Source organism: Nannobrachium achirus, assembly GCF_963921795.1.
Source record: "Nannobrachium achirus genome assembly, chromosome: 9".
Lineage (NCBI taxonomy): Eukaryota > Metazoa > Chordata > Actinopteri > Myctophiformes > Myctophidae > Nannobrachium > Nannobrachium achirus.
In genome coordinates this window covers 37,623,262-37,643,062 of record NC_137818.1, presented here as the reverse complement: position 1 = coordinate 37,643,062, position 19,801 = coordinate 37,623,262, and the positions used below count along the sequence as shown (strand labels likewise).

General features: G+C 40.8%; 1 protein-coding gene across 1 annotated transcript; it reads right to left on the bottom strand.

Annotated features, from left to right (window-relative positions):
- Positions 1-410: 410 nt before the first annotated feature.
- LOC308290816 (N-acetyltransferase family 8 member 3) lies at positions 411-17,633 on the bottom strand (the record flags this gene model as incomplete). The annotated part of the gene is made up of 3 exons (XM_080732727.1): positions 411-1,156; positions 17,420-17,482; positions 17,594-17,633. The coding sequence occupies 3 exons, from the start codon at positions 17,631-17,633 to the stop codon at positions 411-413; spliced, it is 849 nt and encodes a 282-aa protein (XP_080588853.1).
- Positions 17,634-19,801: the final 2,168 nt, after the last annotated feature.

Sequence of the window (19,801 nt, the reverse complement as noted above, 5' to 3'; positions counted from 1 at the left end):
TGGCATTAATTCCTCTGTGAACAAGGGATTCAAACTTTTCCCTGGAAAGGAGCTTAAAAGAAATGTTTGGGATTTACCAATGATTACATATATCTTATTCATTCACTTTTTCTTTTTAGTGGACAGGAATACAATTTGTTTATTGAATATTGACAGCATTTATTCTGTCATCCAATAATAATAATAATATTGATAATAATTCGACTTTTTATATTCTTTCATATGCATCTTGAATGAATTTATTTGACCAACAGGTGACATGGAGTGATTGATTGCTTTACTGTTCTTAATGCTGTGTGGTAATGCACTGTATTGTTATTATGTACAGTAAACACATCACATTGAGGCAGGCAAGGCTGAATAGTGGAAAGAAAGGACAAAGATGGGGCCCCAAGTCCATTTCAATCTTTTCACAAAACCTTCTCGATGCGCACCACGACAATTCTGGCCAACCTGGAGATGAAGCGGTTTGCATGCGTGTTACGGTGGGACGTGGTTTCAACAAAGCCCAATCTTTGGTACATCGAATTTGCTGCTGTCTGTGCTGAGCTGGTGTCCACAACAAGCTTCTTGTAGTCTCGCTCCTTGCAGAAATCCAAGGCCTTCTGCATCAACTGGAGGCCCAGGCCTTTGCGGCGGAAGGCGAAGTCCACAGACATGTAGACCAACTCGCCCAAACACTCGTCTCCATCTTCTAGATCAATCCCCCCGATCACTCCTCCATTCCAGTCATCAACCCTCTCTTCGCCGCTCCTTTCCTCCTGTTTACCCGTCACTGCGACCATTCCAACCAACTTGGGCTGGCCATTCACTTCTGCTGCCGCCACCCACAAACAATTATCTGGGTTATCCAGGTAGTGGGCCTGGATGTCAGCCATGTCTGTGCTCAGTCGTCTGAACATGTAGCACTCATAGATCTCATGGCAACAGTAGTAAATGAGGCCAGCCCATGCACTGAAGAACAGCAGAGCCTGGAAATAGGAGCTGCCTCCCAGCACGTAGCCAGCCATGGAGATGCTCAGGGCCACGCCAACATGATCTGGGTGGCTCATGGCCTTGAAGAAGGCCGGGTAGACATGCTCTAGAATCCCATTGCGAAAGAGCGTGATGACCTCCTGTTGGTCCGAGGATGCATACTCCCTGATGGAGTACTGAGCTGTGTGATTGATAGAGGGGTAGAGGGAGAGAGAGAGGGGGAGAGAGAGAGAGAGGGAGGGGGGAGGGGGGGGGGGGGGGGGTAGGTCGATGAGATTAATCTGATTGTTTTTGCTCTTGGACAATCCTGGTGGATTTCACAATGGGCTCACATGGTGTGCTGAGTAAATTAGTGAATGAATGTCCCTTTTTAGAAAGCTCTCACCCTTTTCATTTTTTTTAAATTCAAAATAATATTTGATATAAACCCTGGCAATTACAGTTGCCAAAGAGATAAATTGCCGATTGAAGAAGGTAAGAATGGGTGATGATGTGCCAGCATAAATTTCATTTGATGTATTGGTCTGGCGATGCCAGGCTAGTAGCCTAGTTTGTGGGCTAATAAAACACCACCCAGTATAGGCACAAAAGAAAAAAAGGAAAACAGTGTCCTGAGTGAGTCTATCAACTTTGGATTCTAATATGGCTATTTAATACATACTAACCAGCTTGTTAACCACTTACACTCTAGAGTCTAGACATAAAGTAAACGTCGTGCTCTGGACTTTTTCCATCTACAGTACACCAAATCTCTTTGTCAAAAATAGCCGATCTATAAGCTCGCAAAGTGATGCAACGCTTGTAGATCTGCACATTTTGGCTGATGTTCCCCCCAGAATATGGTTGTAGGGGTTCAAGTGGTTAGTACAGCTTATGATCTAATGAAATGAATGACTACACCATAAATAGAACTTACTTTTCTGATCCATGTTGAGTCTGTTTCCTTCACTCTTGTTCACTCTTCACTTGATACTGCAATTCTTCCTCCTCACTTTCTCTCAGGCTGAACTGAAGCCACAGGTTGTGGTAATCACCCGTTTACAAATAGGATTGAACCTGCTCTGGGCATGCTCGCCTTCGAGCACTCATTCTCTCTCTCACACACATATGCACACATGACATGCATGATTGTGCGTGTGTGCATGTACACGTGCACTGGGTATGCTCACCTTCGAGCACACACACACACACACACACACACACACACACGCACACACACACACACACACGCACGCACACACACACACACACACACACACACACACACACACACACACACACACACACACACACACACACACACACACACACCATTAATGGTTGACACACTGTATGTGTATACTCTTTTCACATTGAGCCAATGAGGAAATAAGTTCTTGGCTGTTTGGAGGGAGTCCAAAATTAAACATGTTGCACAAAATCATAACTTGCTTTCATCCATATCAGTCCAATTTGTCATATAAGAATGTTTTAGTCCAAGCCCCAGCCTTGCAGAGCTAGAAAGTCCTTTTCCCACAAATCAATGTACATTGTACTGCAATGGCCGCACCTCTAAGCCTTCTTAGAGGGATATTTCACTTTCAAACATGTCATTTTTACTTCTACTCTGGCTTTTGTGTGAACCCCACACACGTTTAAAAAGTTATTTAAAAAATAAATGAAGAAAAGAATTGAAAAAGCATGACCCCCTCACATATTAGAAGCCCGATATCAGTCACCTGAACCAAGGACAGGTGTTTTCAATGAATAGTATAAAATGTAGTTTTGCAGACAAAAGCCAGAGTAGACCTTCAAATGACTCCAAACATGTTTGAAAGTGTCCCTTAAAGTCAGCCTCATACCAGGCATGTAGATTACCGGAGGAGGCTACTTTTACGAGGCTACCTTAAAGTTGCTTTTATGAAGGAACCTATTTTAATTTCTAATTAATATAATCAGTAATGTGCTGCATAATCAAACTTCCCAGTGATTATATATAGATTAAGTAATATCAACACTTTTCAAATTTGAAATGTAACATTCCTTAAAGCTACGGTAAGCTCACATCGGACATATCTATCTATTTCATAGAAGATGTGGGATTTCACATTCAGCAGTGCATTTCCACTTGCATTCCATGTGCTTCCATTCTGTGATATTGAGTGAAAGTGGAATGAATAATGTCCGGTTCCTTGCCGTTGGAGTGCCCTGTGGCTTCAGTGACAGTGAGTGTCTCATGCAATATCCCAGAATGGCCCTCTGAGCAGATTACATTTCCCATGCTGGAGGAGAGCCTTTACACTTGTTTAAATCAATAAGGCTGCTTCATGAATCATGAGAGTTCCAAGGTCAAGGAACTCTGGAACGTTCTCAAACCATTTTAGCGCTCCACTGCAAATTCTGAAGTCCACATGGAGGGAGTTCCAGTGAATAAACCTGTCCGTACCTTGAGACGGTAATCACGTTTGGGGAAGCAAATCTAATTCCCACTGTTTGCATATGAAGGGGTGTATGATGAAGTACTTATCTCACCTTAGACTGAACACTGGGTAATTACAATTTTGGCCATGTGATCAGGCCAGCGAAGGTATCCTTAAGAAAGCGCAGCAGCGATTGTACTTTCTGCGGCGCCTCAGGAGATTTGGCCTAAGCACCAAGGCTCTTGTTAATTTCTATCGCTGTACCATAGAAAGTGTATTGACAGGATGCATAACAGTGTGGTTTGGTAACGTGACTGCTCAAGACAGTAAACAGTTACAGAGAATTGTGAAGAGAGCTGCCAAAATCATTGGCACAGAATTACCACAGCTACACACAATCTATAACACACGCTGTAAGAAAAAGACAGAGAACATCTTAAAGGACAGCTGTCATCCCGCCCATTCCCTGTTCTATCTCCTCCCTTCAAAAAAACGTTACCAGAGCATCAAATCTCACACCACCCGTTTCAGTAATAGTTTTTATGCTCAAGCAATCAGGCTGCTTAACGAAGAGATGGAAGCGAGACGTAGGTAGTCATGTACAATATACGCAGTTTTTAAACTGTACACTGTCACACTGTATGGTTGTTTTGTTGTTTTTTGGGTTGTCCTGGGTGACCTGTTGTTGTCGTATTGTTTTGTGTGCAACAAGGCTGAGAGTGCTCTTGGCACAAGCATTTCATTGTTTGTCTGTACTTGTATGGATACGCATTTGACTAATAAACCGAACCTGAACCTGATATAAAGTCTGTATATTGCTGGAGGGAAAAAATATTACAAGGTAAATGAAACAGACAACATTTATCAAAATGTACTGGCCCTTCTCCGGTGTGGCACCATTGCCTCAATCCAGGGCGGCGCCATGGGTTTTTCTCTGTGTGCTGCTTCATTGTCTCAGCCAGGTTGAAGGCGTGGTCGAGACTATGTTTTCGCCACTGTCCGTCCGTGCGTCTGTGTACAGCTTATCTCCGGCACCGTTGGCCCGATCAACGTGTTGCAATAAAGCTCAACTTTCTTTAGTTTATTTTATTTTTATTTATTTTTTCTATGTTTTTGTTGCTCTGCAAAAAGACTCATTTCATGAAGATACAATGATTTGTCAGTGATGTCACTGTGGTTTATAAACAGCAAGTGAAGAGGATATTACGAGCTAGCTAGTATAGACATTCTTAACTTGGCTGCCGGGGTGCAGGACAAGCCGTTTCAGCCGAGTGTGACGTCAGCCCGTTATCCCCTATTGCACGTTTCTAGTTCAAATCTGTTCACTTCCACCCTATGAGGCTACTGCAGGTGTAAAGCAGGTAATCACTAAACAGGAAACCCCCCCTTCCGCTCTCCCCCCTTCATAAGAGCGGAAATGGTGTGTAATGGATCTAATTTTGTACCATTTTCAGATGGATCTAAACTAAAGTGTAGCATTTTCCATTTGTACAACTGTCAATATGGTTAAAATTGGCTGCCTATTTGTTATGATTTCACTTGACCTTGCAACAGCCATGGGTCTGAACTGTGTGCTACAGAACTACTGTATCACCAATCTGGACTGCCACACGTTTTGTTGTTATAAACATTGTGCATAAATGTCACAACCCTGGTTGCTCAGGAAACTAAGCAAGTCGAGTCACATAATAAGGTAAATACCACAGAAATTATATTTTTATTAAATGTGTTAAATGTGAAATTCTAATAATCACTGTTGACCTACTGTAGAACCAATCCCTTTCCTGGAATCATTGCATTAACGATAGTCATGTGGCATTCAGTCTTCAAGGTTATGACATTGAGATACATTATGTTAAGCACTTGTGTTAAGCACTTGTGCTTCACTTTTGCTCTGCACTTTAAGCTGCATTTCATGTCATGAAAGGTGCTTTACAAATAAAGTTTATTATTATTATTATTATTACCCTTATTATTATTATTACTATTATTACCCTTACTAGAAGCTCAGCCGCCCTTCGGGCGGCCGAGCGTCTAGTCGGCGACCTGGCCAACTCGGGAACCATGTAAATAGGGAATGAATGCCCCGCCCTTTAATGCAAACCCCATTATACCTGTTGTCATAGGATCTGTTTTGACCATCTGTTTGCGTGTGTCCATTTATGCCCATATATGGAGATATCTGTCTGTCTACGTCTATTTTATGCCCATATATGGAGATATCTGTAGGACCCGTTTTGACCATCTGTTTCCCTGTGTCCATTTATGCCCATATATGGAGTTATCTGTCTGTCTGCGTCCGTTTTATGCCCATATATGGAGATCTCTGTAGGACCCGCGTTGACCATCTGTTTGCCTGTGTCCATTTATGCTCATTTATGGAGATATCTGTATCTGTCTGTCTGCATCCATTTTATGCCCATATATGGAGATCTCTGTATCTGTCTGTGCCTCCGACTGTGTTGCAGACACAGTGCCGGTTCCCCCTTTAATGCAAACCCCCATTATACCTGTTTTCATAGGACCCGTTTTGACCATCTGTTTGCCTGTGTCCATTTATGCCCATTGACTCATGTGGTGTACGTGATGTCAGAGCCTTTTATGAAGTGATGTCACAATGAGTCAGCGCTTGCGCCGATTTGGTGAATGTTAACCAGTATGCCTAACCCTAACCCAAACCCTAACCCTAACCTCAGTAAAACTACCCTAAAACCTAACCCTAACAACCTGACCCTTAGTCAAACTATTAATGACATGTAGAAATATGAGAATTGACCATGTAGAGTATATTACTGAGAATAAAATGAAGAATGGACATTATCATTCACTAGATAAAACAACACACCGGTGGGAGAGAGAGAGCTTCAGAGTTGACTGCAGAAAAATGGAAATGAGTAAGAAATGGTGCTATACTTGTACCTCCTCTCTGCCCCATTGAGACTCTGAACATGGTGCATTTTTATTCCTAAACATGAAGTGCCAGCATAACACAAGGCAAATGAGGGGAAAAGATTGCTGTGTGTGCTTGTTAGAGAGTTATTATGATAAAGGATTATACCATTATTGAATTTTCCAGCAAGCGATTGCTTTACATCTGTCCCCCGACGACTCTACTTCTAGCCAGTGATGGCCCATGGATCTTTGAATTGAAATTGACTTACCTAATGCCCAATGACTCAAAAGTTCATAGATGCAATTTGGGTCTAAAGCTAAGATATTTTTCACTATGATGACAATAAAGTACTTGCTGCTTGTGCAGAATGCTTGTTAGAACAAATTGAGAATGTTGAAATTGTGGTAATCTCTCAAGACCGATCCAAACAAAAGATATTATGTATTAATTTTTTACCAAATGGTTCCCAAATTGAAATGGGGTGACTGAATGGAGGGTTTGGATGAAGCGGTCAAACCACCTACTCCGCCCACACCACAAATAATAACAGTATTTGTGATGATTAAGACTCTTGATTAAGTTTTGGAAACACTCTCCAGCTGCATTGAAATCACAGGGAGAGGTAAGAAGAGTTCAACAAACATTATGAGAGAAAATAATTACCCAGTCCCAGTCCAAGGCAGCATAAAAATATCCACAGAAAGCAGTGACACTAAACGATGAGGTGGTTAGTCGAAGGTGTGATGGTTTTGCATTGTGAGCGATTAGGGGAGGCAGTCGGTCACAATTGACCAACACTCATCTGTGGTCAAACTGAAATTGTGTGACAGCCTGACAGGCCAACTCTAGATAGTGGTTAGAAAGTGGGGACCAGGTAATTGAGTGGGTTCAGGGGATCCGCAGAAAAATTAGGAATAGTTTAACCACTTTAATCCTACTTTTTTTTTTGGAACGCCAATAAAAGAAGATTTTTGTCTCCACCAGCCGAAGGCAGGGGGAGAGTATGTTTTCGCCCCTGTCCGTCTGTGCGTCAGTCCGTGCGTCCGTCCGTCCTCCGAGTTTGTTACCTGCTAATCTCCGGCGCCGCTGGCCCGGTCGCTGCCAAAATGAGCACATACACTCCCTGGATGCCAATTCAGAACCTCTGCCCCACATTTTTCAAATGGCCCTGTTCTAGCGCCACCATGAGGCCGATGTTTGCAAAACACATTTCTGTACAGTGTACAGAAATGTGTTTTTTGTTTGTACTACACACAAATCCTACAGATTTTGTCCAAAAATCACGCAAATCGGTAGACAGCACTACTACAGTCATGTGAACGACACGGATCTGTCTGATTGTCCATATTCCATACCGATTGGCTGATATTGGCTTTCTAAATTTGTAAGATTGGTCCATTTTGGACAAAATGCCTCAAATCACAAACGCAGAGTGCAATTAACATGAAATCGCGCACACGTTCCCACTAGGCCGAGGAACAAATTCCACTTGAAATCAGCCTCATGGTGGCGCTATAACAGGCCGATTCGTGGTTTTACCTATAACTCCACCGATCAGTTTCAAACTTTGTAAGCGCACTCCCTATAGGCCAAGGAAAAATCCTTTCCTTGCATTTTTCACATCAGCCTTTTATAGCGCCACCAGGAGGCCGACTTATGTAATACACATTTTTGGATATTACTACTTCAGATTTTACCCAAAATTAACACAAATCAGTACACAGTATCTCTACAGTCATATGATCAAGACGGATCTGTCCCATATTAAATATTCCATCCTGATTGGCCAAGATTGGCCTCCAAACTTTGCAGGATTGATCGGTTTCGAACAAAATGCCTCAAATCAAACACAGCGTGCAATTATAATGAAATTGTGCACGCACATTCGCAAAAGGCCAAGGAAGAAATTACACTACAAAATGTTCAAATCAGCCTCATGGTGGCGCCATGAAAGGTCTAAGATTGGTGAAGAACACATGTCACCCTTTTTACATTGGCCTATTATACCACCACCAGGACGCGTGGCCTGGTGGAGACCTGTGCTCGGAAGAGCACTTCTTCTAGTTCAAAAGGTTTTGAAAATAGCAGATCTCCAAGTGCAAAATGTGTTGTGATGCAAATACATTGTGAGCTTGCAGATCTGCTATTTTCAAAACATTTTGAAAATTGAAAAACCTTTTATGGGGCTTCCACGAAATATTTTCAGATGGGGTTCCACAGCCAAATACACATCAATGTACATAACATGAACATTTTGAGAACCACTGCTCTAGCCCTCAGGCCCTTGGTCTGGCATGCATGTGATTTTTTTGTCAATCCAGACTGCCTTATCAATGAGCAAAACTGCAAGTGAAAATGAATCATTCTGGATCCTGCCTTTAACAAATATAATATACTGTAAATTTTGCATTAACCCATTTAGACCTGACCTACGTTTTCTGAAAAACTTCAAATATTATTAAAACATTACAAAAACAAATATGTTGCTACATACTGTAGAGTAGACCCTACAGCCTACATGTACTGTACTACACTAAAATGTGTTCCCGGCTGCCACTTTTGCTTCCTCACCCCCTTGAAATTGATGCACTCATTATAGGCCTACATCAAATTCCGTCTTAAACCAACCCGCTGAAGTCACTGTGTCAATATTTTCCGTTGTGAGAGCTTTTGGTTATAGGAGTAGACACCTACATATTCATTAAATGCAATGTTCTTGCAGAGATATGTACTGTTCATTTACCTGTGAATAGTTCATATTCATGATACACAACATTCTTGCAGAACTATTTACTGTACAGTACAGTACCTGTGAATAGTGTGCAGCAATCATCTGCACTGCCGGGGGAACTGCCTTCTGCAGGTGCTGTTGCTGTTGTTGATCACATGCTATAGTTACACAGTGTGACTTGCATATTAATTTCCCCGGGTCATTTTATTTAATAAGTTGTACTCTGCAATGCAATACACAGAGCAAACATGAGTAGGCTACTGGCCTTTCTTACCAAATAGTAAAACATTCAACTGACCCTAGACTGCAATTGTGCAATACTTACTTACGGTACTGTGCATTTATAGTACACTATGTGCTTTAGGCACTGTGTATTTCCTATGTCATTTTATATTCCATAATTACTACTACATACCGTACAGTTTACATGTCAGCCACAACTACAAACTGGGCCAAAATCTGAACAAAATGAAACGCTTTTGAGGAGAACTGTATTGCGGCTTGCTGGGAACGGAGGTCAGAATAATGCTGCAGCAGCCTGAAAGCAAACGCTATCTATCACACTTAAAACCCGGCCCACCTCCACCCAGCCGTCCAACATGCCAGGAGATATTGCAGATTATTGGGGAGATTTTGCAGCAGGATTAAGACATTGAATAACCACAACCAGTGGACTGTTTTTTCATTTCAGAGTTGCTGCTGGTTTAAGGTTAATTACTAACTTGGGGACATGTCTCTGGAGAGAGCAGAGCCCCTGGACAGCTGTAGGTTATATTAAATAAATGATCTATCTTACACTAGACCCCCTCTGACAGATAGCAATGCTTTGTATACAAAATGTACCATGTGTTTTGTACAGTCCTCCTGTATTGTGTGCATTATAATAGCTGGGGGAATAACAGCTAGTCTTTTGTCTCAAAAACAAACATTGATGCAAACCTATTCCTTTTGACCTGTGTAGGCCAAACAATACAGTATGAATTGTCGACACTGGCTTAGCAACCTACAGGTTCAAAATATCTTTCATGTTGCTGCTGCAGATTCTGAGAAAGACTGTAAATACAGAACTCCTGATATTTATATTTTCCTCCAGAATTAATTATGAAGCAAGTAACTGGGTTAGTGCAAGTTTTATCTACAAGAGGGAAGGAATTATTGGGAAATGGATGTGAAATGGATGTGGGAAATGGATGCACATCTTCTCTCCATGTTTCTGCTGCTACATTCAGTATGTCATTATAATTCTTCTGTGCTGACAGAGAAGTAAGGTCTATTTATGTCAGTGTAACTTATTTACTTTTCCATTACATGGGGCTTTGATTTAGACTGTGAAAATATTTCTTCTACCAAACGGTGTCCCAAATTGGTTCAAGTTGGAGCGATGATTCCAGTATAAAATGCATCTATGCATCAAATCCTTTTATCTGACAAGACAATATGACCTGCTGCAAATGCAAAGCCTAAAGTATAATGCACTATGCATTAAAAAAAAACATTCAAAATATAACTCCTTTTTGTGAGGTGGACAAACTATTATTCAGTATTCAAATTGAACCCAAAACCATTTTAAATTGTTTAGATTTAGTAAATCGGAGTAATTTTCACCTACAGTGCTTGGTATCCATGGCAGCTTCTCTATCTATACATTTCAATAATCTGTCTGTCTGTCTGTCTGTCTGTCTGTCTGTCTGTCTGTCTGTCTGTCTGTCTGTCTGTCTGTCTGTCTGTCTCTCTGTCTGTCCCTCCTTGACATATCTCGAGGACCACTCATCCGACCCACTTCACCCTTGGTGGGTCTGTTGCTGAGGAGAACACAAGGAGTAGCCTACTACAGGGTTAGGTGTGAAGTCGATTGGATCAGCAGTTATCTACAACTGTTGCACTCTGGCTACTCATCCACCCAACTTCACACTTGGCTGGCATATTGCCAGTGGTGTAAAGTAACTAAGTACATTTACTTAGTAAGTACTGTACTTAAGTACAATCTTGTCGTAGTTGTACTTTAATTGAGTATTTCCAATTTACAATATACTTTTTCTTCTACTCCACTACATCTCAGATACAAATATTGGTCTTTTATTCCACCACATGTATTTGAAAACATTAGTTACTAGTTACTTTCTGGATTTTGATTATTTTTACAATAACCATATAACCAATAACCATTTTACAAAACCATTTGAAAATAGACGATCTACAAGCTCACATTATGAGCTTGTAGATCTGCTATTTTCAAAATATTCTATTTGAAAATGGGACATTCTGCACAATGAGTACTTTTACCTTTTGTGCGTTAAGTACATTTTGATGCCAGTACTTTCGTATTGTTACATATTCTGAATTCCGGACTTTTACTTGTATCAGAGTATTTCTATATTGCAGTATTGATACTTTTACTTAAGTAAAACATGTGAGTACTTTTTCCACCTCTCCATATTGCTGAGGTTCTGAGGAGGTAAGGAATAGTTGAGGGTGAAGTTGATTGGATGAGCAGTTCTCCAGAAACAGCCCGCTCTGAATGGCCACACCTTCTGAACGACGGCCACACCTCTGAACGGGCATTGCATGCAGTAGAACCACTTGGTTGCTATTTATCTAAATTATCACCCTGATATAGGACAATTGCCCCTACTCAGCGAAATTGGTAGCCCCATGACCTATAGTTTTACGGCGATATACTGCACCGAGGTGCTCATTGTGGCTTCTGGTAGCATTGCATATAGGTGGCTGGTGGTATTGGGTCATTGAGTTAAGGTGTCACATTACTCCAGTTCTGGCCTCTTTGCACTGACATCCTGTTATTTTTAGGGTTCAGTTCAAGGTCCTGGTGCTCACTTTACTGACCTGTTATAACGATATGGGCCCAGGCCAACAGGACCCTAAGGTCAGCTGACCGGGGTCTATCATTCCTTGTACCAGGTTAATCACCAAATACCCAGGGGGCAAACCAGCCTTTTTTTAGGAAACCTGCATTTGCCCCGACATACAAAGTTGTCCACCAGAAATATTATCTATGACCCAGTAGGATCACAACCTATATGGACAACCCGGTCAATTTGTACAACAAAGTCCAATATGGCCGCCTTTAGTTTTAATGGGGGGGTGAATAGCGCAAAATTTTAAACTGAGGGATATTTCCACGAAACTTCACAGGTTGATCAATGGTATACATATGAACATTTTTTGTATTGCAAGTTTCCATGAAATCCAATATGGCCGCCATAATGTAAGGACCCAGAAAATAGGTTTTGCCTCTAACTTCTGAACCAGATGAGCTAGAAACGCAAACTTGGTGTCTATTTTATGGTGTCTGACCATGGGAGACTCAATGGAATAGCTATTTTTATTATTGGGTGTGTCTGGACCTTTATTGTGCATATTTACAAGATGGTGGACTCCCAAAATAGAGCTTTAACATAATTTCTACCATGATTGTTGACTGCTTTTGCAAATACAAGCAATATGAATCCATTTGCTAAGATTTATGGCACAGAAGGGACTTATACCTGTATTATTCTTGAGTTTGCATGTTGTCAAAATGGCTTAATTTTAAAAAAAAAAGAAAAAAAGAGAGATTATTTCAATGAAATGAATGCAACTGCCTTTTTGGGTCTTTCACACATAGACATGCACATGCTTTCCAACAACTTCAGCTTCAGGGAAATTATAATGAACACATGATTAAAACAGGCTGCATTATAATGCAAATAATTGCTAGTCACTATCACTGTCATGTGTACCTATCCTGCTGCATCTTGTCTCCAGTCCTTGGCAACGACACCCCAAGTAGCATGCAATTCCCTTCTTCGCACATGAACAGTTTTTCTGGCAGCCTTTGATACAGCTACATGATATTGCCTTGTCCATTGATATAGGCCAGGCTGGCTCTGTAGATGGACAGGGGACTGCCTTCCCATCACTGAGAGACCATCCATATTCAGTGAAGCAAGGGATGTCTGGCTTCGCGATGTGTGCAGTTTTATGTATTATGGCTGCTAGAGCAGCTCTTTTCAGGTGCAGGCCAAAGGCATTTTCTGTAGGTGGCAGCAGCTTCAACAGGGTTGATCGGTTATTTAGGAACTTGTACACTCTCAGCTTTGCCAGGTCAAAGTCCTCCGAATGGTCAGCTTTTGATGCATATACAGCTATTGTGAGGTCTCTAGCCTGATTCTTGACATCCTCTGAGAGGGAATAAGAGGAATTTTCACCAAACTCCTGAAGTGCAGGGAGATCTAGACCCATGCTGGTCTTGAACCATGCCTTCTTTCCAGTGAAAAAGGGATAGCTGGTGGTATCTCTGCCACTCAGGCTGTGAATAAAGGGCAGGGCAGTGGACCCAGTCTTAAGACAGCAGAGCAGGAACACAGGTATGTCCATTCAAAACCTGCAAAAGAATATGAAGTCTCTGCACAATATACAGCTCCTGATCCTCAAGAGTTTTTTGCTGTCTCTGAAAACAAAGCAAACCTTCTAAGATTCCTCTGTGAAGAATGGTGTCAAAATGAGACACTTAAGTCTGCTCTTGGTACAACCCATCTTTACCTGAGTGGAGGATTTAAAGAAGAGACAAGGAGTGTGGTGATCATTGATCAAGGAGGGGTGTGTTGTTGATGTCCCTGCACTAGAGTCAACACAACAGGAGGCCGACACAAGGGTAATTCTACACACCATCTACAGTGTCCAGGCTCACAAAGTTGACAGAGTTGTCATCCATGCTAATGACACAGACATCATCATCATGTGCCTATATCATGCTGCCACCCACCTCCTAGACCTTCCAGAGCTGTGGGTGAGAACAGAGCAGGATGCATATCTTCCTATCCATCACATGGTCTCAGCCCTTGGACTCGCACAGTGTCGTGCCCTGCCCTTTATTCACAGCCTGAGTGGCAGAGATACCACCAGCTATCCCTTTTTCACTGGAAAGAAGGCATGGTTCAAGACCAGCATGGGTCTAGATCTCCCTGCACTTCAGGAGTTTGGTGAAAATTCCTCTTATTCCCTCTCAGAGGATGTCAAGAATCAGGCTAGAGACCTCACAATAGCTGTATATGCATCAAAAGCTGACCATTCAGAGGACTTTGACCTGGCAAAGCTGAGAGTGTACAAGTTCCTAAATAACCGATCAACCCTGTTGAAGCTGCTGCCACCTACAGAAAATGCCTTTGGTCTGCACCTGAAAAGAGCTGCTCTAGTAGCCATAATACATAAAACTGCACACATCGCGAAGCCAGACATCCCTTGCTTCACTGAATATGGATGGTCTCACAGTGATGGGAAGGCAGTCCCCTGTCCATCTACAGAGCCAGCCTGGCCTATATCAATGGACAAGGCAATATCATGTAGCTGTATCAAAGGCTGCCAGAAAAACTGTTCATGTGCGAAGAAGGGAATTGCATGCTACTTGGGGTGTCGTTGCCAAGGACTGGAGACAAGATGCAGCAGGATAGGTACACATGACAGTGATAGTGACTAGCAATTATTTGCATTATAATGCAGCCTGTTTTAATCATGTGTTCATTATAATTTCCCTGAAGCTGAAGTTGTTGGAAAGCATGTGCATGTCTATGTGTGAAAGACCCAAAAAGGCAGTTGCATTCATTTCATTGAGATAATCTCTCTCTTTTTTTCTTTTTTTTTAATTAAAAAAACATTTCTAAGATACATTGTTTTGGTCTCTGATTTTATCTGAAGTCATTGCTACAACTACATACAGTAGAATCGGACAGGAAATATAATATCTCGTTTACAGCCATTTTGACAACATGCAAACTCAAGAATAATACAGGTATAAGTCCCTTCTGTGCCATAAATCTTAGCAAATGGATTCATATTGCTCGTATTTGCAAAAGCAGTCAACAATCATGGTAGAAATTATGTTAAAGCTCTATTTTGGGAGTCCACCATCTTGCAAATATGCACAATAAAGGTCCAGACACACCCAATAATAAAATTAGCTATTCCATTGAGTCTCCCATGGTCAGACACCATGAAATAGACACCAAGTTTGCGTTTCTAGCTCATCTGGTTCAGAGGTTAGAGGCAAAACCTATTTTCTGGGTCCTTACATTATGGCGGCCATATTGTGGCGGCCATATTGGATTTCATGGAAACTTGCAATACAAAAAATGTTCATATGTATACCATTGATCAACCTGTGAAGTTTTGTGGAAATATCCCTCAGTTTAAAATTTTGCCCTATTCACCCCCCCATTAAAACTAAAGGCGGCCATATTGGACTTTGTTGTACAAATTGACCGGGTTGTCCATATAGGTTGTGATCCTACTGGGTCATAGATAATATTTCTGGTGGACAACTTTGTATGTCGGGGCAAATGCAGCACACCTTCCTTTGCCCCCTGGGTAAAAGGTGACAGAGCCCTTCAGTCTGTAGTGCCCAGACTCTGGAATGCCCTTCCTCATGGCTTGGTATGTGGATATTTTGAAGAATTAATTAAACACTACTGTTTCAAAAAGCATTTGGGGAATATCATTGAGCTTGGCCTCCAGGTGTGAAATGTGTCTGCTGTTTTATTTTTACAGATACATTAGATACATTGTACAGTTTGTTTTTGTTGTTTCTAATCATTTTGATGTTTCTTGCTGTTTTTTTTTATTTTTTTATTTCTGTTACGTACGTAAGCACTTTGTGAGTGCAAATGTTCAGAAGGGGATTTCTGATAATAAAAATTTGCAAAAAAAGTTCTCTTTATTAAGTAGACGTTTCGATTGTTATACCTACATCTGTCGTGATGAAGGTCTAACGACAGAGACGTTAACTTAATAAAGAGATAAATGTTTTGCAAGTTCCTGACCTTGCAGGTCCACTTGCCTACCTACTTACTTACTTACTGAAAGATTAGCTTTTTTTACAGGAACTTTAATTGATCCAAAATTTTCCCTTTCATGAGATATCTTGTGTGGGTGTGGATGCTTTGGTCTAAGGGTGGCATAGAGGAAAGGCCATGTTGTCATAATAACCATAGGAATAATCCTACGGCATGAAGGTGTGCAGAAATGTTCAGCTATTTCAGTTTTCAATATCTTGTTTGGGACTTGTTGGGAAGAATGACCGACTGATCGACAATGCCATCTTTTAGATTTTCTTTTTACACACCATGAGCCATTGGCTTAAGGCACATCAACACCAGCTACCCAATTCCTGAAAGCCTCATTCCTCTATCTTTAATTGTGCCAGGACACTTCATTGCTGCTTGCAGCTATATTCATAATTCTTTTTGCTGACCCCTGGCAGCGCTCACTCCGCTGCGAGTAGTGAAGAGAGTTAAGCCAATGATCCAATTCCTTTTGGGAACCTGGGCCTAGCTGGCACAACAAAACAAGCATTCCCATGGTAACTTCCACTCTAGCCAATAAGGATATTGTCCTTCCATTTCAAATAGAGTGACATTATAATTAGTAAGGCAGATGAGAATGCAGCTGCTACATCATTTTTTTGTCAGATGTTTTGGATTATTGAGGTCACAAGGTGATTGTGTATTTTCACCTTGCTCCTACTGAGCAATTAAATTAAGATTGTGTCTGAAAATGGAGGCACTGATCCATGTTCGTATAGTGCATTCAGATGTCTCCCTACCTGGATATAAGCCAAAATGGAAGTGGATCATAATGCAAAAACAATAAATGTTCTCTCCATGTTCTACAGTATATGCATCCATTACATGCACTGCTGTAGTTTTAGCTCCACTATATTTAATCACTCCTACTGTAACTTTTGAATCCTTTTCGGATGTCAGACTGACATTGTCGTGAGGTGGTGGAGAGTGGAGCACTCTCTAAACCGTATAATGCCTGATTTATATTTTGTCGTATACGAATGAATATCAATTAAGCATAAGCCCAACATAGCTGTATTCTGTCTCTAATGTGCTGATTGCTAAGTGAACAATCACCTGATTGAAATATTTTTATAAAGTGGAATTCATGGCACTGAATGTGACTCTTGAAGGGAGCTTCTTCTGGCTTAATTGCTCACAGTTTGTGTGAGTGAGCCTTACTCGCGTCAGGTATTTTAGTCACAAAGACATGAAATGAATGTTTATTTTCGGCACAAACTCATCATAGCACATGTGATTAAAATCTGACACATTTGAAATTCACCTTATCAAGTAGGGAAGAAAAAAGTGTTGAAATTTCCAGAGCGCAGGGAGCGGGTGAGGTGTTCCTTAATCCTTGAGGTAAGAGGGAGCATGAACTGAAGGGCAAGAACTGAAGGGCAAGAGGAGGGAAACATTTTTCTGCATCTGGCAGGATGAGTGTACAGTAGGATGGAGCTGTTAGTGTTTAATGTGGAATCTGAAGGTTATAGGTGGGGGTCAAGTTTTACACCCAGGTTGGTGACTATAGGGGGAGGTTCTGGGGTGAAATAGTCAAAGGTAGACCTTTGTAAGGGCTTGTCACCAGTAGCTGAGATGAAGCCACCAAACCCTGGGACAGTTTCTTCTCTCTGCTGCTCCCCACCACCTGCACAAGTAAACAGACACAATAGTCTTGGACATACCTTGATTAAACTTTACTGTTTACAGTGAGTGGAGTGAACACTGCTCTCTCATGAAATTTGGGCCAGACTCAAACCATAGGTGTGGACAGGGTACAGGGTCTCAGGTCCATGCATCTTTATAGAGAGTGTGTTATTCTGCTTGAAGAGAGGGAGCATCCGTTAATCTTGGTTACACCAAACGTTAATAGCATTACGACAAGGTGCAAAAAAATCACACTATAAAAGTAAATAAAGGGTTAAGAGAATAGGAAATCTGAATAAGCTCACATAAAACAGATAGAAATTTAAATAATAAAGAAACAGTGCAGCACAACCCTCAATAAAAGTCAACAGTAAACTGGCAAGCAGTTTTCTGGGAGTTTGTTGTCTAGCCATTTAATTTTGACCAGATGGTTCATTATGTAGCAGAACAGGGTATATCTTGGTCCTAAACCACTTAATACTTTATAAACCAGGAGTAGTATTCTTAAACAGATTTGCCAGGCAAGAAGCCATGTTGTAGACTAGAGTTTCCATTTGGAAACATTTGAATGTTTTTTATCTTCCATATCAAGAGTTGAAGAGTAGAGTATATAAAGCATCTAAAAAACAACAACATTTTCAGTATGTACAATGCATCGTGCGGGGTCTATAGAAACATTGCCAAAATTAATGATACATCAAGATTCTTCTTCAGATAACATGGGTTAAATCCCTTGCCATTTAGGTTAACATAAATACAGACATGTTCATGTAGCCTTAACCGTAGCACCAAATTATTAAATGTGCTTCAGCTATGATGAAAACAGCGAGGAGAGAGAGACACCTTCTGGTATGATCTTTCTATTACAACTGCGTTGACTTCTGTGGTCAAAACTGCTCACCCTACTACAGCACATTCTTAAAAGTGGTCTCTGTCTTGAAATTGTTTAGAAATTAATTAAGCAAACTATGACCGTAACATAATCAGGGGGTGTAGTTGGTCATTCCCTCACTCCTAATTGGATTTTCGTTTTGCTCAATTAGTTTTCAGAGACAGTAGCCATGTTTCCATAAACTTATTCGAATTAGGGAAGCGAATTATCAGAAATGCGTATTAAGAGGCTTTATGGAAACGCCACTAGTGACTTGGTGACACCTACTGTAGGCCACAGGTTTTCTAAGTGGTGGCTGTAGGGGGAGTGGAAAAGAAAAGACAAGTTGCCATGCATTGTTGGGATGTTGGTTTAAAGGACAGCCAAAGCCAAAATTTAGACCTATCACTTAAGACTATTGCAGGTAATGGTATTTTAACATCTTCCAGATGGTCTCACTCTCATATGACCTTTGGTCTCTCTAACCATTCTACTGCACGTGTTATTGGGCACACTCTATTGTTTTGATTCTATTTAAGGACTGGAGTTGAGATCATCTGGGGATGCCATGGCCTAAACCTAAATCTTGTTGGATGTGATCTAGTGGAAGTGTCTCCGTCTTATGACAATACAGGCACATCTTCTCTGGTTTTCAACAGTAAACTCATGCCAACCTGCTTTTTGAAATTATGTGCTTCCTTCCAAAACAAAATGCTACTAATTAGGAGCAACAAACAGATTAATTAATTTTAAAATGTTGGACTTGGCATTTGCCTTCCGAGTCCTGATTATTTTCAGGTTTATTTAATTACTTGCAATCATACACAGAAGGTTAAATGACAATCAAGGATAAAAAAAAACACACAGTTAAGTCATAGACCTATTTCCAATGTGGTCCCCAGTGGACTTTGTTTTGGTTGAATAAGGTGTGTGAGCAGAGGACAAATATGGTTCAAACAATTAAAAATGTATATTAATATATATAAACATAAAGCATTTTATTACAACCAGTGAGAGGATATCAAGTAAAATATCTGCCAACGTGGCATATTTTTCCTTTGTAGTACCTTAGTTTGTAACAAAAACGAAATGTCTACAGCTTTATGATAAATTAATTCATGTACATGTTTACAAAAGAGAAATCAAATAAATTACATTAATGAACCACACACACTAAGCTTTACTTGTCATTCAATACCAAAACACTTGTTTTACAAATCAGTAGCCATATGGAACTTATTCATAACCAGAAACAAGTGATTTTTGAATAGAATTAACCCACATGGATTTCTTGTTTGCTACATGAGACTATCAGCTCAGTAAGGTTTTTGAACAGAGGTTGCTTTATAACGGTTTGTAATATATCATTTGTATACTTTACAGCACAAGCCCGACAGCTCCCCAACACATTCCTCCTTTTGGAATCACACATGAGCCAGGAAGAACACA